The sequence below is a fragment of the Gymnogyps californianus genome, unplaced genomic scaffold (assembly GCF_018139145.2).
Source record: "Gymnogyps californianus isolate 813 unplaced genomic scaffold, ASM1813914v2 HiC_scaffold_143, whole genome shotgun sequence".
NCBI lineage: Eukaryota > Metazoa > Chordata > Aves > Accipitriformes > Cathartidae > Gymnogyps > Gymnogyps californianus.
This window is the reverse complement of record NW_026114024.1, coordinates 99,445-117,471: the sequence shown is the minus strand read 5'-3', so window position 1 is coordinate 117,471 and position 18,027 is coordinate 99,445. Positions and strand designations below refer to the sequence as shown.

Genomic DNA, 18,027 nt, shown 5'->3' with positions numbered 1-18,027 from the left:
TAGCCTGTGACATCCAACTGTCCTCCTGTGATGGACAATGTGCTGGGCCCTGGTGGGACGGGGTAGTCCATCAGTGCACCCCAACATCGGCTCCTCTCCTGAGGTATGACTGTATTAGACGTGTCCCAAAAGCACTAAGCAGGAGGGACGCACAGAGAAGAGAGGCTGCAGGGGAGCAGATCCATGGTATATACGGACACCTCTCACTTGGCTGCTGTGGCTCTGTCCTGGTTTCGGCTGGGATAGAGTTAATTTTCTTCCTAGTAGCTGGTATAGTGCTGGGTTTTGGGTTTAGTAGGAAAATAATGTTGATAACACGCTGATGTTTTCAGTTGTTGCTAAGTAGTGTTTATACTAAGTCAAGGATTTTTCAGCTTCTCCTGCCCAGCCAGCAAGAAGGCTGGAGGGGCACAAGAAGCTGGGAGGGGACACAGCCAGGACAGCTGACCCAAACTGGCCAAAGGGCTATTCCATACCATATGACATCATGCCTAGTATATAAACTGGGGGGAGTTGGCTGGGAGGGGCGGATCGCTGCTCGGGAACTAACTGGGCATTGGTCGGCGAGTGGTGAGCAATTGCATTGTGCATCACTTGTTTTGTATATTCTAATTCTTTTAGTAGTATTATTGTCATTTTTTAAAATTATTATTATTATTATCATTATAATTATTTTCCTTCCTTTCTGTCCTATTAAACTGTCTTTATCTCAACTCATGAGGTTTGGGGTTTTTTCCGATTCTCTCCCCCATCCCACTGGGTGGGGGGAGTGAGCGAGCGACTGTGTGGTGTTTAGTTGCCGGCTGGGGTTAAACCACGACAGTCCTTTTTGGCGTCCAACGTGGGGCTCGACAGGTTGAGATAATGACAAATCTGACTGGAATGTGTTAGAACAAATTTGTTATAAACATTCACTATATTAGTTCAATAGTTGCTGGTCACAATGTTGATGTATTTGCTCTCAAAGTTGGTGCGCTTGTTCTTAAAGGTGCGTTATGTAATACCTTACTTGCAGTATATGCTCCCTGCTGTGCTGTTTATCACCCGTGGGAACTGGGCCAGAGTTATCATGGTGTTCTACTTTGTAACACTGGCTTATGATACGATAGAATTGCTGGTCGTGAAACTAATCTGGTATTCGTACTCAGCATTGCCGTCACCTCCGTACTTCGGGAGCCGTCTATCAGAAACTATTAATAATTACACCTTTGTACCTTTTCTCATCGGAGAGCCAATCCACGGGGGAGACACCTTTCTTCAGCTTCCCCTTCTCCTCCAGGCAAATTACAGTGGCTCTTGAGAATTTTGAATATCCTTGGGATGTTCAAACCAGCATGTTCCTATTGTTATGTCTCCTGAATGTGTTCCAGGTCTTGTTTAAGGTTAAACAACTGTTTAAGAATACCTTTCGGAAATCTGCCCCGAGGCTGAATAGCCATGGGTGGCATGGCATGTGGGAGAATATGGGCAGGTATCTAGAGAACTTCTCACCTCCAATGGTTTGGAACTTCACTCCCGAACAACTACAGGACCCTGATAAAGTGATAGACTATCTGAAAGGAAAATACTGTGGCGATTCCAAAGAGGCACAACTTATCGCACTGTGCTGGGCCCTGGCTAGTATCTACCAAACACTGCTCGACACTGTGCAGCACCCTCAGGGGGAAGGGAGGGAAAACAGACCGACAGATACTGCAGCTACTCCAACCCCTGCAACAGACACAGCGGCTACTGCAACCGCTGCGACAGGCGCTGCGGCTGAATCAGAGAACCAACCTGTGCCAGTATCAGTCGCCCCTATACAGAAGAAGAAATATACAAAAAAATCAGTTCGCTTAGGAAGGGATGAAGGTGAACCAGGGGCATCACGAGAACAGGAGGAAGAGGCAGAACCAGAGGTAATCACCCGATCCCTATCCCTGAGTGAGCTGCAGGATATGCGAAAAGATTTCAGCCGTCGTCCAGGTGAGCACATTATCACCTGGCTGCTCCGATGCTGGGACAATGTGGCTAGTAGCTTGGAATTAGAGGGTAGGGAAGCCAAGCAGCTGGGATCCCTTTCTAGGGAAGGGGGCATTGACAAGGCAATTGGAAAAGGGACACAAGCCCTCAGCCTCTGGAGGCGACTCCTGTCAAGTGTGAAGGAAAGGTATCCCTTCAAGGAAGATGTTATATGTCAGCCAGGCAAGTGGACCACCATGGAAAGAGGTATCCAGTACCTGAGGGAATTAGCTGTGCTAGAGATGGTTTATTATGACCCAGATGATGGGTGGATACCCACAGATCCAGATGAAGTCCAATGTGCATGACCCATGTGGCGGAAGTTTGTACGAAGCGCACCATCATCGTATGCCAACCCATTGGCAGTACTAACTTGGAAAGACGAAGAGGCACCGACAGTGGATGAAATGGCTCACCAACTCTGGCAATATGAAGAAAATCTCTCTTCCTCCCTACGAGCCTGCATCTTGGCTGTGGAAAAACTGTCCGAAAAGTCCGAAGAACTGATCGAACTGATCAAAAACTCCTACTCCCCACCTGTACAGACCAATATCTCAGCTATTAGGAGTGAGCATTCCTCTGCTCAAGAGAGAGAATATAGAAGGTATACACCACGGGGTACCCTGTGGTTTTACCTGCGTGACCACGGAGAGGACATGAGGAAGTGGGATAGAAAACCTACCTCGGTCCTAGATGCATGGGTATGTGAATTGAAAGGAAAAATACCAACAAAAGGGGATTCTTCCAGGAAAGATGCCACTCCAGTTTCCAGCGGGCAGTTCCCCAGACAGAGTAGAAGGGCTTCTGACCCTCTTGAAGGGACCTCTAAGTCATTTTTACAAGAAGTGAGTAACAAATACTCTGACCAGGACTAGAGGGGCCCTGCCTCCAGCCAGGCGGAGGAGAGGGACAACCGGGTTTACTGGACTGTGTGGATCCGATGGCCTGGCACATCACACCCACAGGAGTATAAGGCTCTAGTGGATACCGGGGCACAGTGTACCCTAATGCCATCAAGCTATAAAGGGGCAGAACCCATCTGTATTTCTGGGGTGACAGGGGGATCCCAACAGCTCACTGTATTGGAGGCTGAAGTGAGCCTAACTGGGAATGAGTGGCAGAAACACCCCATTGTGACTGGCCCAGAGGCCCCATGCATCCTTGGCATAGACTATCTCAGGAGAGGGTATTTCAAGGACCCAAAGGGGTATCGGTGGGCCTTTGGTATAGCTGCCTTGGAGACAGAGGCAATTGAACAGTTGTCCACCTTGCCCAGACTCTCTGAGGACCCTTCGGTTGTGGGGTTGCTGAGGGTCGAAGAACAACAGGTACCGATCGCTACCACAACAGTGCACCGGCGGCAATATCGCACCAACCGAGACTCCCTGATTCCCATCCGTACGCTGATTCATCGACTGGAGAGCCAAGGAGTGATCAGCAGGACTCGCTCACCCTTTAACAGCCCCATATGGCCAGTGCGAAAGTCTAATGGAGAATGGGACTAACAGTAGACTATCGTGGCCTGAATGAAGTCATGCCGCTGCTGAGTGCTGCCGTGCCAGACATGCTAGAACTTCAATATGAACTGGAGTCAAAGGCAGCCAAGTGGTACGCCACAAGTGATATTGCTAATGCATTTTTCTCAATCCCTTTGGCAGCAGAGTGCCGGCCACAGTTTGCTTTCACTTGGAGGGGCGTCCAGTACACCTGGAATCGACTGCCCCAGGGGTGGAAACACAGCCCCACCATTTGCCATGGACTAATCCAGACTGCACTGGAACAGGGTGAAGCTCTAGAACACCTGCAAGACATTGATGACATCATCGTATGGGGCAACACAGCAGAAGAAGTTTTTGAGAAAGGGGAGAAAATAATCCAAATCCTTCTGAAAGCTGGTTTTGGCATAAAACAGAGTAAGGTGAAGGGACCCGCACAGGAGATTCAGTTTTTAGGAATAAAATGGCAAGATGGATATCGTCATATCCCAATGGATGTGATCAACAAAATAGCAGCTATGTCTCCACTGACTAGTAAACAGGAAACGCAAGCTTTCTTAGGGGTTGTGGGTTTTTGGAGAATGCATATTCCAAATTACAGTCTGATTGTAAGCCCTCTCTATCAAGTGACCTGGAAGAGGAACGATTTCAAATGGGGCCCTGAGCAACAACAAGCCTTTGAACAGATTAAACGGGAGATAGTTCATGCAGTAGCCCTTGGGCCGGTCCGGGCAGGACCAGATGTGAAAAATGTGCTCTACACCGCAGCCGGGGAGAATGGCCCTACCTGGAGCCTCTGGCAGAAAGCCCCAGGGGAGACCCGAGGTCGACCCCTAGGGTTTTGGAGTCGGGGATACAGAGGATCTGAGGCCCGCTATACTCCAACTGAAAAGGAGATAGTGGCAGCATATGAAGGAGTTCAAGCTGCCTCAGAAGTGGTTGGTACTGAAACACAGCTCCTCTTAGCACCCCGACTGCCGGTGCTGGGCTGGATGTTCAAAGGGAAGGTCCCTTCTACACATCATGCAACTGATGCTACATGGAGTAAGTGGGTTGCACTGATCACACAACAAAGTCGAATAGGAAACCCCAGTCACCCAGGAATCCTGGAAGTGATCACGGACTGGCCAGAAGGCAAAGATTTTGGAATATCGCCAGAGGAGGAGGTGATGCATGCTGAAGAGGCCCCACTGTATAATGAACTGCCAGAAAATGAGAGGCAATATGCCCTGTTCACTGATGGGTCCTGTCGCATTGTGGGAAAGCATCGGAGGTGGAAGGCGGCTGTATGGAGTCCTATACGACAAGTTGCAGAAACTGCAGAAGGAGAAGGTGAATCGAGTCAGTTTGCAGAGGTGAAAGCCATCCAGCTGGCTTTAGACATTGCTGAACAAGAAAAATGGCCAATACTTTATACTGACTCATGGATGGTGGCAAATGCTCTGTGGGGGTGGTTGCAGCAATGGAAGCAGAGTAACTGGCAATGCAGGGGTAAACCCATCTGGGCTGCTGCATTGTGGCAAGATATTGCTGCCCGGCTAGAGAATCTGGTTGTGGAAGTACGTCATGTAGATGCTCATGTACCTAAGAGCCGGGCCACTGAGGAACATCAAAGCAACCAGCAGGTAGACAAGGCTGCTAGGATTGAAGGGACTCAGGTAGATCTGCACTGGCAACATAAGGGTGAATTATTCATGGCTCGGTGGGCCCATGACACATCAGGCCATCAGGGAAGAGATGCAACATATAGATGGGCTCGTGATCGAGGGGTGGACCTGACCATGGACACTATCGCACAGGTTATCCATGAATGTGAAACATGCGCTGCAATCAAGCAAGCCAAGCGGTTAATGCCTCTTTGGTATGGAGGACAATGGCTGAAATATAAATATGGGGAGGTGTAGGGATTGATTCATGGACTCTGGTGCGGGTGAAACCAAAGACCTTTATTGCTTATAAGTTTGTGCTTATATAGATTCATTATCTGTCCATGCGCTCAGGCTTGTTCCTTGATTAGTTAATATTTTCTGTTCACGCGCCACAGCTAAGCTTCTGATTGGTGCTGTCGAGCAAGACACACATCTTCTGGCTTCGGTCCCATACCTGTGTTCCAAATTATTCCAGTCTTCAGCATTCTTTTCTGCACGCTTGCTTCATCACTTACTCCCTCATTCTCTGTCTTTCAAGGCTATGTCTAATTGTTCAAGGTCACTCGCAACACTCCCTGCGAATCCCACAATTCCCCCTTTTTGTTTTTCTACCCAAAATGCAGTGTTTACCATCCTCTGCAGGGCCCTTTGCAGACAGGATAGCAAACACGGAATAATGAGCAGGAGGCCACAAATAGCACACAATAAAATTAGCCCAACCTTTATCAAACCTTTAAGCCAACCACTAATTCCCCAGCCACTAAAAAGGCTTTCCATCCAACCCCATCCATCATCAACTTGCAGCTTCTTAACTCCCTCTTTCAATTGTTGAATGCTCTGGTGAATAGATTCCGAGTGATCGGAGAGATTCATACAACACATACCATCAAGCTCTTCACACCCGTCCCCCTGTGCTAAAAGAAAAAAATCAATTGCTGCGCGATTTTGCAAAGTTGCACGTCTTACTGAATCAACATTTAAAAGCAAACTACTCAAGGCTTGAGAAGTAGCATTGGTCTGCTTGGCTAGCCAACATCCCAACTTATTTAGCGTGGCCAAGGCCTGCGAGGCTGCCACCCCTGGCGCAGCTATAGAAGCCATAATTATCTTTTCACTGTTCCAAAATTCCACATCATCCCTGCACTCTGCCTTGAAGGCATGGGTCGATCGCTTGGAGCGCCGGTGATTAAAAAGTATTGATGTATTTGGGGTTAGCAAAGTGAGCCTCCCCAAACTGCAAGGCCCTCCTTTTATATGAGATGGTATCCCTCCCCATGCACGATCGCCACAGATAAAAAAGATCCCTGAGGGGAGCGCCAGAGGCGCGTTGCTAGATTTGGAAATATTCGGGCTAGTATAGTTGCACCAGGCTGTATTATTTCTATATATGGACAGAGACGAGTTGATATTTTGTGCCGTCGTTCGATTGCGCCCTGAATAATTAAAATACAAACAGCTGTCCATTTTAACTGAACCCAGGAGTTCAAGTTCCTGCGGCTCCTGTGGTAATTGGGGCAAATGAGCACTCCACCCGTCCCAGTTGTCGACACAGGCGTTGAAACTGGAGCACAAATGCTGGGACTGGGTAGTGTTGGGCCAGGTTTCCGCCAGGACTCCGACAAGACATGTTGAAAAAGGGTTCCCTGAAGATGCAATAGACAGGCAAATCAAATCTTGTCCTGTTAGATTCGCTAACGTGACCCACACATTTGTCTTTGGTTGTGGGGGCACCCATATTGCTTGTATACACCCAATCAAACTTAAAAAGGTCGTTATCCTCTCCATTTTAGATACCGGCCTGTATAACAACAAAAATAGCGGATTGAATAGATCTCACGTATACTATTGATTCTCTTACAGTGAATACACAGTGGTGTTAAGGTATGATTCAGATAAATGTGCTGATTACCATTAAAATAAATCAAATGCTTTCTACCAAAATATACAATGTGCAATAATATATCCACAGCAGTGCTTACAGACTAGACATATTGACACCCATGGCCTAGCGAGGCCTGATACACAACTCCTTATTGTCCCAAGCAAATCATTTCCCATCAAAACAGTTTGCGCTGTCACTCAAAATGTCTTCTGATGTCTCGGCAGGCCCTTCAGGGTCTTTTGCGGTTGTTGTTTGCCTGGCACCGGCAGCTTTGTGAGCGCTGGCCGTACACACCGAGCTGGAACCCAGCGGGGCCCGTGATCTGTCAAAACACAAGCATATCCTCTTCCCCATGTTATTAATGTAAATGGCCGCTTGCTCTGCAACGAAAGCACTTGCTGTTTGTGACATTCACTGCCGCTGCAAAGGCCCCAGCAAGGGCTTCAGTTTGGTGCGAGATAGAGCCAACTCTATTGCAGACCTCGATCATCTGTATGATACCGGCCCCTTGTGGTAGGGTTTGTAATACTCGTTTACAGTCTACATTAGCGTTTTCAACTGCTAGCTTAAGTAACAGGGCTTCCTTTGCCTCGGTGTTATCAATCTGCTTATCGAGAGCGTCTCTCAAGCGATCAATAAATTGCATGTAAGGCTCGTTCGTTTGTTGCATAATACGGGAGAATGATTTTTCTGCTTTCCCTGTCTCTGGTACTTTAACCATGGGTTTGATAAGCTAATCGGGCAGTCAAACGCAAAATCGCGGGGTCAAGTCGTGCCTGTAATCGCGGATCGTTTAACGGCGGCCGCCCTAGCAGCTGGGGTAAGCCTGCTCCATGTAATGGATCATTCGGCTGCTTTTCTAAATTCGCAAGTGCTTCCTGGGCACACAGATCCTGCCACCGTTGTGCAAATAACAGTTTCTGAGTTGGCGTTAAAATCATGGCGGCTAATTGGCATATATCATAAGGAGTAAGCAATTGTCCTGTAAAAACATTTTCTAACAGACTCTGCGAAAAGGGGGCAGAAAGTCCATAGCTCACAACGGTTTTCCGCAACTCCTTGATTAAGTCCCAATGGAATGGTTGCCACTCATTTGGTCCTCGTTCCTGCACCAGGACAGGAAAGGACCAACTCACTGCCTCAAGGTCGCCTGTCTTAATCGCCTCCTCCCTTAGCCTTGCCCACCGATCTTTAGGATCAAAGTCCATGCCGTCCGATGTCGTCTCTTTCGGCAGGGCGGGAGGGGATGGCTACAGGTGCTGGCGTAAAACCGGGCAATTGTCCAGATGCATCCACAAGCTTACACTGCTCACCCTCCGGAGGTACTGAGGCAGCCTGTAAATCTTGGGATTTAGGTCTGACAGTGGAAGCAGTTTTTTCTCCCCCTACGCTCGCTGTCGTTTCTTCGGGGGAGGTCTGGGGAGCTATAGCACTCGCGGCAGCAGCGGCAGCTTTTTTATCTGCCTTAATCTGGCGTAAATTATCTGTCACTGCACGCCAAGTGGTCATAAATTGAGCTGCTGTAAGGTCACCTCGTGAGGCTGCTTCCCAGATTAGCATGCCGGCTTTCTCCCAATTATCTACATCAAATACTTCATGCAACTATGTGGGGGTCCCATGTGCTTTAAGCCACACTAACAACATTTTCATAGTCTGTTCCTCATATTTGATTCCCCGCTTAGCTAACAATTGCAATAACAGCCGCAAAATGGATGCTTCTTCTACAGACATGTGCGCCCCCATTTTAAAAAAATGCTCCAGTTGCTCACCTTTATTTGGTGACTGAGACCCGGGTCGTTCAGCTCCTCCACTGATGTATTCGTCCAACTGGAGTCCCTACCGACGTACGTTCCATGCTGTAGTTTCGTGCCCCACGTTGGGCGCCATTTGTAGGGATGGTTCACGGACTCTGGTGCGGATAAAACCAAAGACCTTTATTGTTTACAAGTTTGTGCTTATATAGATTCATTATCTGTCCATGCGCTCAGGCTTGTTCCTTGATTGGTTAATACTTTCTGTTCACGCGCCGCGGCTAAGCTTCTGATTGGTGCTGTCGAGCAAGACACACGTCTTCTGGCTTCGGTCCCATATCTGTGTTCCAAATTATTCCAGTCTTCAGCTTTCTTTTCTGTGCGCCTGCTTCATCACTTACTCCCTCATTCTATGTCTTTCTAGGCTATGTCTAATTGTTCAAGGTCGCTCGCAACACTCCCTGCGAATCCCACAGGGAGGCCTGGCAGATTGACTATATCACACTCCCACAAACCCGCCAAGGTAAGCGCCATGTGCTTACAATGGTGGAAGCAACCACCGGATGGCTGGAAACATATCCCGTGCCCCATGCCACCGCCCGGAACACTATCCTGGGCCTTGAGAAGCAAATCTTATGGCGACATGGTACCCCAGAAAGAATTGAGTCAGACAACGGGACTCATTTCCGGAACAACCTCATAGACACCTGGGCCAAAGAGCACGGCACTGAGTGGGTGTATCACATCCCCTATCATGCACCAGCCTCCGGGAAAATCGAACGATACAATGGGTTGTGAAAGACCACGTTGAGAGCAATGGGTGGTGGGACCTTCAAACATTGGGATACACATTTAGCAAAGGCCACCTGGTTAGTCAGCACTAGAGGATCTGCCAATCGGGCTGGCCCTGCCCAATCAGAACTTTTACGTACTGTAGAAGGGGATAAAGTCCCTGTAGTGCACATAAAAAATATGCTAGGGAAGACAGTCTGGGTTACTCCTGCCTCAGGCAAAGGCAAACCCATTCGTGGGATTGCTTTTGCTCAAGGACCTGGGTGCACTTGGTGGGTGATGCGGAAGGATGGGGAAGTCCAATGTGTGCCTCAAGGGGATTTGATTTTAGGTGAGAACAGCCAATAGATTAAATTGTATGATGTTGATTGCTATAGAATCCTGCCACTGTGTGTCATCACTACTATAGTTGTTATATGCTATATCAATGGTATTACAGTAAGAATCACCCAGATTAATGAAGAATGAACTTTGACAAAACTGAGTGAAGTGCAGTAGTGATGGAACCAGGACTGACTTCAGCATGCAACAATCCAACACCACACACCATCCTCCTGCTGCGCCCAATGTCACCCTCCCGCCGCATCGCACCAAAGCCTGATCCTGCTCTGCCAACTGAGCGGACTTTGCACCATCCCTCCTGCCCAGACAGACTGTTATGACAGATGGAGTCCAAAGTCATGGACTAAATGAACTCAACAGACATTGGATAGAGATGGCCCATAGATCGCGGGAATGATATCTGTGTGTATATATTAAAAGACAGGAAAAGTGGTGGTGATGAATTGGAAATGTATCAGAAAGTGTGGGATCTGGGCATGATGTAGATGGTATAGAATAAGGGGTGGATACTGTCCTGGTTTCAGCTATGACAGAGTTAATTTTCTTCCTAGTAGCTGGTATAGTGCTGTGTTTTGGGTTTAGTAGGAAAATAATGTTGATGATAACACACTGATGTTTTTAGTTGTTGCTAAGTAGTGTTTATACTAAGTCAAGGATTTTTCAGCTTCTCCTGCCCAGCCAGCAAGAAGGCTGGAGGGGCACAAGAAGCTGGGAGGGGACACAGCCAGGACAGCTGACCCAAACTGGCCAAAGGGATATTCCATACCATATGACATCATGCCCAGTATATAAACTGGGGGAGTTGGCTGGGAGGGGTGGATCGCTGCTCGGGAACTAACTGGGCATCGGTCGGCAAGTGGTGAGCAATTGCATTGTGCATCACTTGTTTTGTATATTCTAATTCTTTTAGTATTATTATTGTCATATTATTATTATTATTATAACTATCATTATTTTTCCTTCCTTTCTGTCCTATTAAACTGTCTTTATCTTAACCCATGAGTTTTATTTTTTTTCCTGATTCTCTCCCCCATCCCACTGGGTGGGGGGAGTGAGCGAGCAGCTGCGTGGTGCTTAGTTGCTGGCTGGGTTTAAACCACGACAGGCTCCTAGAGATATGGGTGTCCTCATCCCACTTCAACATGGAGAGGAGCTGCATCTCATCCAAGGAGATGCAGAGGTCAGGTCCAGGAGCAGGGCTGGGTCTCCAAGGTCCCAGCCAGCGCTTTGCACCACGTCCTCATGATGAGCCATCACCTTGCCCTTCAAACGCACCCTGCGGCTCAGGGGCTGAGCTAACAAGCTTTCCTCCTCCACACCCCTGCGGCAGAGCCAGCGCTCAGGAATAGTTGCATTCCCGAGAGCTGCTCGGGGTTCTCTGGTGCAAAAGCTGCTCGTCCTCAGATGACCTGGAGGATAAGCATCCACGTTGCCTCCATCAGCAGGTAGCTGTAATCAGTTATGGCAGGGGGCTGAGCACCGAATAGCCTCTGCAGGAGAGTCTGCAAGCTGGCAGACCTGCTCTCACACCCAGCTATTGCTGGGAGAATGGGAGTCTCCTGAAAAGTCTCCCTCGCTGGCTCTGCTGAGGGCACGCTTTGAAAGCAGCCTGTTCCCCCAGGGCTACCTCTGCCTTTGTTCCGGGACTTTTATTCAGGCATAGAACTGACAATTTCTCAGGATCTACCAGTTTTCTAGAGAGGATTTAAGTCGTGTGCATAGAAATGAATCCGCAGAAGATAGCTAAAGAAAGAAACAGGGAGGAAAAGTGAGCCAAGCAGCCTGCAAGGCCGGGCAGTGCCTCTCTTGCCATAACATTATGCTGTGCCCACTCCTCTGCTGCCAAGGCTTTCCACCAAGGCACTGGAGAAAACAGAGTCTCCAGCTCAAATAGGAGCTGTGCAAGCTGAACAGGCATATTCAGGCAATCGCAGATCTAACCAAAACGCAAGTCCTTTGAAGACGTGAAGCAGGGCTCCTTCTCATGCATTAGGCATTTCCCAGGGCAGGGAGTGATGGGCTCGTTGGGCTGTGGAGGAGCAAAGTCCAGGTTGCCGGGGCTTGGGGAGCACGTCACAGCCTTGGGGTGGTGGGTGCCAAAGTACAGGCACAATCTGTCCATGAGGAAGAGGATGCAAAACCTTCAGTCAAAGTAGTTCTTGTAGCAACATAACTGTGCTGGCATGGAGAAATAGAAGGGCAGGAGTAAAATAAGGCCCCACCAAAACCATTTTGCTTGGCCAAATTCAGATTTCAGTTACTCTTGAATACCCAGAGAAGAGGAAATCCAACGGACACAAACCAGATTTATGTCAGGAGAGGGACATTTAGCTCAGTGACTTGACTATTATTGATCACAGAAACAAATCCCCCTAGCATTTTTCTCCAAACCCCTAGCATTGCAATATAGAGAGGTCTTGCATCACTTTCAAACATGGGCAACCCTTTTTATTACACAGATCTTCAAAGAGGAAACTAGAAAGTCAAAGCCAGTCCCAGGCTATGTGCAGTGTCCCCCTGACAGCACTCAGCACCTCACAGGATGAGACTTGCACTTTAGAAATAATTTATAAGTACTATTGAAATTTCTTAAACTGGGACCTTTTCTTGCTCCAGTTGCCAGTGTTTCCATTTCACGTACTAAACACACTTCATCCTGACCACTGAGAATTGACTTCAGCTTAAAATAACTTGTAAATATGCTGATGTTGTCTCTCCACCAACTGCCAAAGAGAGCGGTCACAGAAAGTGACATTACACAACAAAGATAAGGTTGGAGACATGTGGCCAGGAACAACAAAAAGAAGAAAAACCCCAGCTCTTTGACCTTGGGGTTCAGCAATCCCGCAGTTACATAGAGCTCTCTTCTCCCTTCACATACTCTGATGCAAACAAAAAGTTATTTCATCAAAAATGAAGAAAACTGATTTAATGAGAGAAGATTCAAGCCCTTTAGATCTACTGATGGCTTGTTTGGGTTAGCCTTCCAAACAGTGCTGGTGTCTAAGGTTACCACATCTCTGCCTGGGATCCAGAACTCTTTGTACCTGTAGTGTGACACTCTCAGACATCTGGATTTGTGCCGTAGAGCCACTCTCCTGTGCACAGTGGATATGTCCAGGGTCTCCAAAGAAATATCCAAAGGCTTCAGTTCTGCCCAAGAAGGATTGGAGCCTGCTGGCACGTGGGGCATCTCTTTTCCCAAGAAACAGCTTTCCAGCACTAAACAGTCCCCTCATTTTATCTCAGACTATGCTCGATTGAGAGATATCGTGATGTGAGACAGTGGAGGAAGAAGGGATTCTGCCAATGGGTTTCCCAGCATGGTGGCAGGGCAGGAAAGCATGGAGGGGAAGGAGCAGGCGGAAGGGGCTGGGGAGCCTGCTTTTGTCAGTGCACGTCAGTATTCCCTTTGGTAGATGTTGATTTACAGTTATGAGTCACAGATCTGCATAATAAAATGGCCACAGGATGCAAGCAACGTTGCTCACGCACTGGCAAGCTGCACACAAGCAGTATGGCCTCTTGCTGGCCTCAGCGTGTGCTAGGGCCAGCACATGCTGACAGCGGAGACTGTCACAGCAACCACCTCCAGCCCTTCCTGCTCCAAGGCAGGCTCAGAGTGACCTGTCCCTACAGATGTGTCTCTAACCTACTTTTGAAGGCCCCCAGTGCTGGGTTTCCTTCCCATACCAAGGAGTCAACTCCAGTGCATATCTGTCCTTACATGGCCTATACAAGCAACACAGAAAGCTGTGAACAGGCAGAAGTAGGGTTTCATGAGTCCGTGGATCCACCCCATGGTGCTCAGCTCTTCCCCTAACAGTACAGAGAGCAGCTATCTGCAACTAGCCTAAATAACAGGGGAGGGACTGAAAGGAAATCAAAAAGCATTTGCAAATCTCAGAGGAAGCAAAGCCATCAAGCTGCAGGTCAGTTTTTATGAGACCCAAGCTTATTTGTGTGTACCTCCTTATCAGGGGGCCAAGCTGCATCTGGAGGAGGCAGTCCTGATGTAGGCAAGGCACAGCCGCGCTCAATGCCAAATTCCTCCAGCACTGCTTGTGCTCTGTGCTTTTGGGTCACTGCGCAATTAGCCAGCCCTGAAGAGACACAAGGAAATCCAGCCATCACTTGAACTGCACAGAAGTGACTGTGGGAATCTCAATGAGAGAGGAGCATTTGCATGAAAACAGAGGGACTAGGAATTACACCATTAGAAGAGCAAGGCTTGAGCCATTTGGAAAGGAAAGGCAAGCGCTTTTCTCTCAGACAGAATGATATTACTGGAGAGCTGTTGAAATAAAAAGTTTGGGGACAAAATGTACTTTCCTCAGTGCTAAACCACTCACCAGTCCAGGACTGATGTGACTTCGGAGAGTGCATCTAATCTATAGCTTCCTCATGTAAACACAGACAGTCCCACGTGCAGATGGATTGTACCTCCTGGGACAGGAGGAGAGAGTTCAGGTTTGTCTTCCCATGCTGGTTGGTTCATCCCTCACAGCTACTGAAACACCTCCCACAGCTGCAGGAAAACACTAAGAATAGAAACAATCTCCTGGTCCTTAACTCCTTCAAGTTGCTCCCCGTCACCCTAGGTCACAGCAATGTGAGGCTACAAAGCAGTGAGGTTCAGGAGCAAGCATCCCACTGTCTGTTCACACTGTCCTAGCTCAGTATCAGCTCTGGACCTGAGCTGCATCCCACCGAGGCTGGGTATAGGGACAAAAATAGGGCCCCTTGTCAAGAAAGCAGTGTGTGCAGTGGGTGCTGCTGGGAAGTATGAGGAGGGAGCAACCTCCCAGGAGTTAGCGAAGGAGGCAGTGCTGGGGGGGATAAGCTGAAGAAAAGATTTCAGCCACTCTCCTACTGTCTCACTAAAATTTCCCATACTTCCATCAATGTTCCCCAAACCCCCTTCCCTCCTTCACCTCCTGAAAACCTCAAAATCCTCCCACTGTCCAACACAGTTCCCTAAATCTTGACTGATCCCTCCCAGACCCTGCCACCAGCTATGGTCAAAGAGCCAAAGCGCTTCAGGCAGCAAAACACAACGCCCCCCACTTGGCTGAGCAACCCTGAGCTGGATCTGGCCAAGGGCAAAATCATCAGGGCTGCAAAGAGGCAGGGGGGCACAGGGAGTCCGGAGGTGACACTAGCTGGTGTGATAAGGCACAGAGAGAGCAGAGCAGCTGCCCAGTGCATGTGCATGGATAGGAAGGCTCAGAGCCACCCCATGCCCCCTCGCTTGTCCCCACAACACAAGCTGCTCACAGGCACCCAGCGTTGGACTCACAGGTGTGCCCACAGCTCCTGACCCACACGCAGCCCTGCCGCTGCGTCCTGGGGTGGGCGAGCAGCCATGCTCCCCTTCCCACTCCACCCATACCCACCTAGACCCTGTCAGCCAGGATTTACTGCCTGGGAAGTAACTCGATTGTCCACAAGAAACAGAATCATAGAATGGTTTGGGTTGGAAGGGACCTTTAAAGGTCATCTAGTCCAACCCCCCCTGCAATGAGCAGGGACATCTTCCACTAGATCAGGTTGCTCAGAGCCCCATCCAACCTGACCTTGAATGTTGCCAGGGATGGGGCATCTACAACCACTCTGGGCAACCTGTGCCAGTGTTTCACCACCCTCATCGTAAAAAATTTCTTCCTTATATCTAGTCTGAATCTACCCTCTTTTAGTTTAAAACCATTGCCCCTTGTCCTATTGCTACAGGCCCTATTAAAAAGTCTGTCCCCATCTTTCTTATAAGCCCCCTTTAAGTATTGAAAGGCAGCAATAAGGTCCCCCGGAGCCTTCTCTTCTCCAGGCTGAACAACCCCAACTCTCTCAGCCTGTCCTCATAGGAGAGGTGTTCCAGCCCTCTCATCATTTTTGTGGCCCTCCTCTGGACCCACTCCAACAGGTCCATGTCTTTCCTGTGCTGAGGACTCCAGAGCTGGATGCAGGACTCCAGGTTGGGTCTCACCAGAGAGGAGTAGAGGGGCAGAATCACCTCCCTCGACCTGCTGGCCACGCTTCTTTTGATGCAGCCCAGGATACAGTTGGCTTTCTGGGCTGCGAGCACACATTGCCAGTGCCCCCAAGTCCTTCTCCACAGGGCTGCTCTCAATCCCTTCATCCCCCAGCCTGTACTGATATAGGGGGTTGCCCCAACCCAGGTGCAGGACCTTGCACTTGGCCTTGTTGAACCTCATGAGGTTCACATGGGCCCACTTCTTGAGCTTGTCCAGGTCCCTCTGGATGGCATCCCATCCCTCAGGTGTGTTAACTGCACCACTCAGCTTGGTGTCATCTGCCAATTTGCTGAGGGTGCACTTGATCCCACTGTCTATGGCATTGATGAAGATATTAAACAGTACTGGTCCCAATATGGACCCCTGAGGGACACCACTCGTCACTGGTCTCCATCCAGACTTTGAGCTGTTGACCACTACTCTCTGGATGCGACCATCCAGCCAATTCCTTATCCACCGAACAGTCCACCCATCACATCGATATCTCTCCAATTTAGAGAGAAGGATGTTGTGGGGGACTGTGTCAAAGGCCTTACAGAAGTCCAGATAGATGACATCCGTAGCTCTTCCCTTGGCCACTGATGCAGTCACTCCATCATAGAAGGCCACTAGGTTGGTCAGGCAGGACTTGCCCTTGGTGAAGCCATGTTGGCTGTGTCGAATCACCTCCCTGTCCTCCATGTGCCTTAACACAGCTTCTAGGAGGATCTGTTCCATGATCTTCCCAGGCACAGAGGTGAGGCTGACAGGTCGGTAGTTCCCAGGGTCCTCCTTTCTACCCTTTTTAAAAATGGGTGCAATGTTTCCCTTCTTCCAGTCACTGGGGACTTCACCTGACTGCCATGACTTTTCAAATATCATGGAGAGTGGCTTGGCAACTCCATCAGCCAATTCCCTCAGGACTCTGGGATGCATCTCATCAGGTCCCATAGACTTATGTATGTTCAGGTTCCTCAGGTGGTCTCGAACCTGATCTTCTCTTGCAGTGGGAGGGACTTTGCTCCCCCAGTCCTTGTCTTGTGGTCCATCCACTTGAGAAGTGTGGGAAGAGAGGTTGTCAGTGAAGACAGGCAAAAAAGTTGTTGAGTACCTCAGCCTTCTCCTCGTCTGTTGTTACCAGTTTGCCAGTCGTGTTCATCAGGGGAGGTACACTTTCTTTGATCTTCCTTTTCTGGCTGACATACCTATAGAAGCCCTTCTTATTATTCTTTGTGTCCCTTGCCAAGTTCAGCTCCAGCTGTGCCTTGGTCTTCCTGACCCCACCCCTACACAACTGGGCAACATCAAGGGAGAAGTGAAGTCATTTTACAGAGGAAAGCTGGCTGGACAGGGTTTAAAGAGCACGCTGACTTGATCTTCAGAGGAGCCAGGATCAATACTCTGGAAGTACATCTGGCTCCCCACAGTGAGATGATACTCTTGCAAGCACGGCTGGAGGCTTGCTGCTAAGGACACAAAGGCTGGTGCTGGCACAGGAAGGAGGTGGACAGGAGGATGCAGTGGATGGCCCTGCCTGTTCTGCCAGGGCTTGACTTCCCTCTGTTAAAACACCCTCTCACAGCAGCTAAATCTCCCCACCACGGAGTCCCGGACACTGTCATTTGGCGTAGGAGATGTCACATCAGCCATGAAAGATGGGCTCAGAGACCCTGCTGACTTGTCCACTTGTGGCACAGAAAGGCAGCTGAGCTGGCTGGGCCAGATCCGCCACTTTGCCACCACACTGCATGTCATCTGTTTTAAATTCTCATCTCTTTCGGAGAAGAGCTGGCTGTAGCCAAAGGACCTGCACACATGCATCTCATTGCTGTCACTTGAGACAGGGATCCCAAGTCTCCTCGCTAATTAAAGATAGTGCTTGCTCATTTACAGGAGGGGTGATGCATTGGTCAGAGGACAGGCTCTGATGATCCAGGAGCGCAAGAAGACAGGCAGCATGGGCTCTGTGGGAGGACTCGGGAAGGAGTTGGGACCTCCTTTACTTGGTTTCAAGAAGTTTTGCAAATAAAACCCAAAGCTCAGAAAAAATGTGAGCTTTGGGAAACAAACCTCTGCAGAGCTTGTGGGATTGTCTGGAGCATG

General features: G+C 49.0%; 1 protein-coding gene across 1 annotated transcript; it reads right to left on the bottom strand.

Moving 5' to 3' along the window:
• Positions 1–5,430: 5,430 nt before the first annotated feature.
• Positions 5,431–8,919, bottom strand: LOC127028044 (uncharacterized). The gene is made up of 2 exons (XM_050913866.1): positions 8,798–8,919; positions 5,431–6,789 (listed from the first exon to the last, which is right to left on the bottom strand). Exon 2 carries the CDS (start codon positions 6,608–6,610, stop codon positions 5,666–5,668), a length of 945 nt encoding a protein of 314 aa, XP_050769823.1. The 5' UTR covers positions 6,611–6,789; positions 8,798–8,919; the 3' UTR covers positions 5,431–5,665.
• Positions 8,920–18,027: the final 9,108 nt, after the last annotated feature.

Bases quoted from the DNA above. Each gene is read 5' to 3' on its own strand.
- LOC127028044 (XM_050913866.1), bottom strand. From the start codon at position 6,610: ATGGACAGCTGTTTGTATTTTAATTATTCAGGGCGCAATCGAACGACG.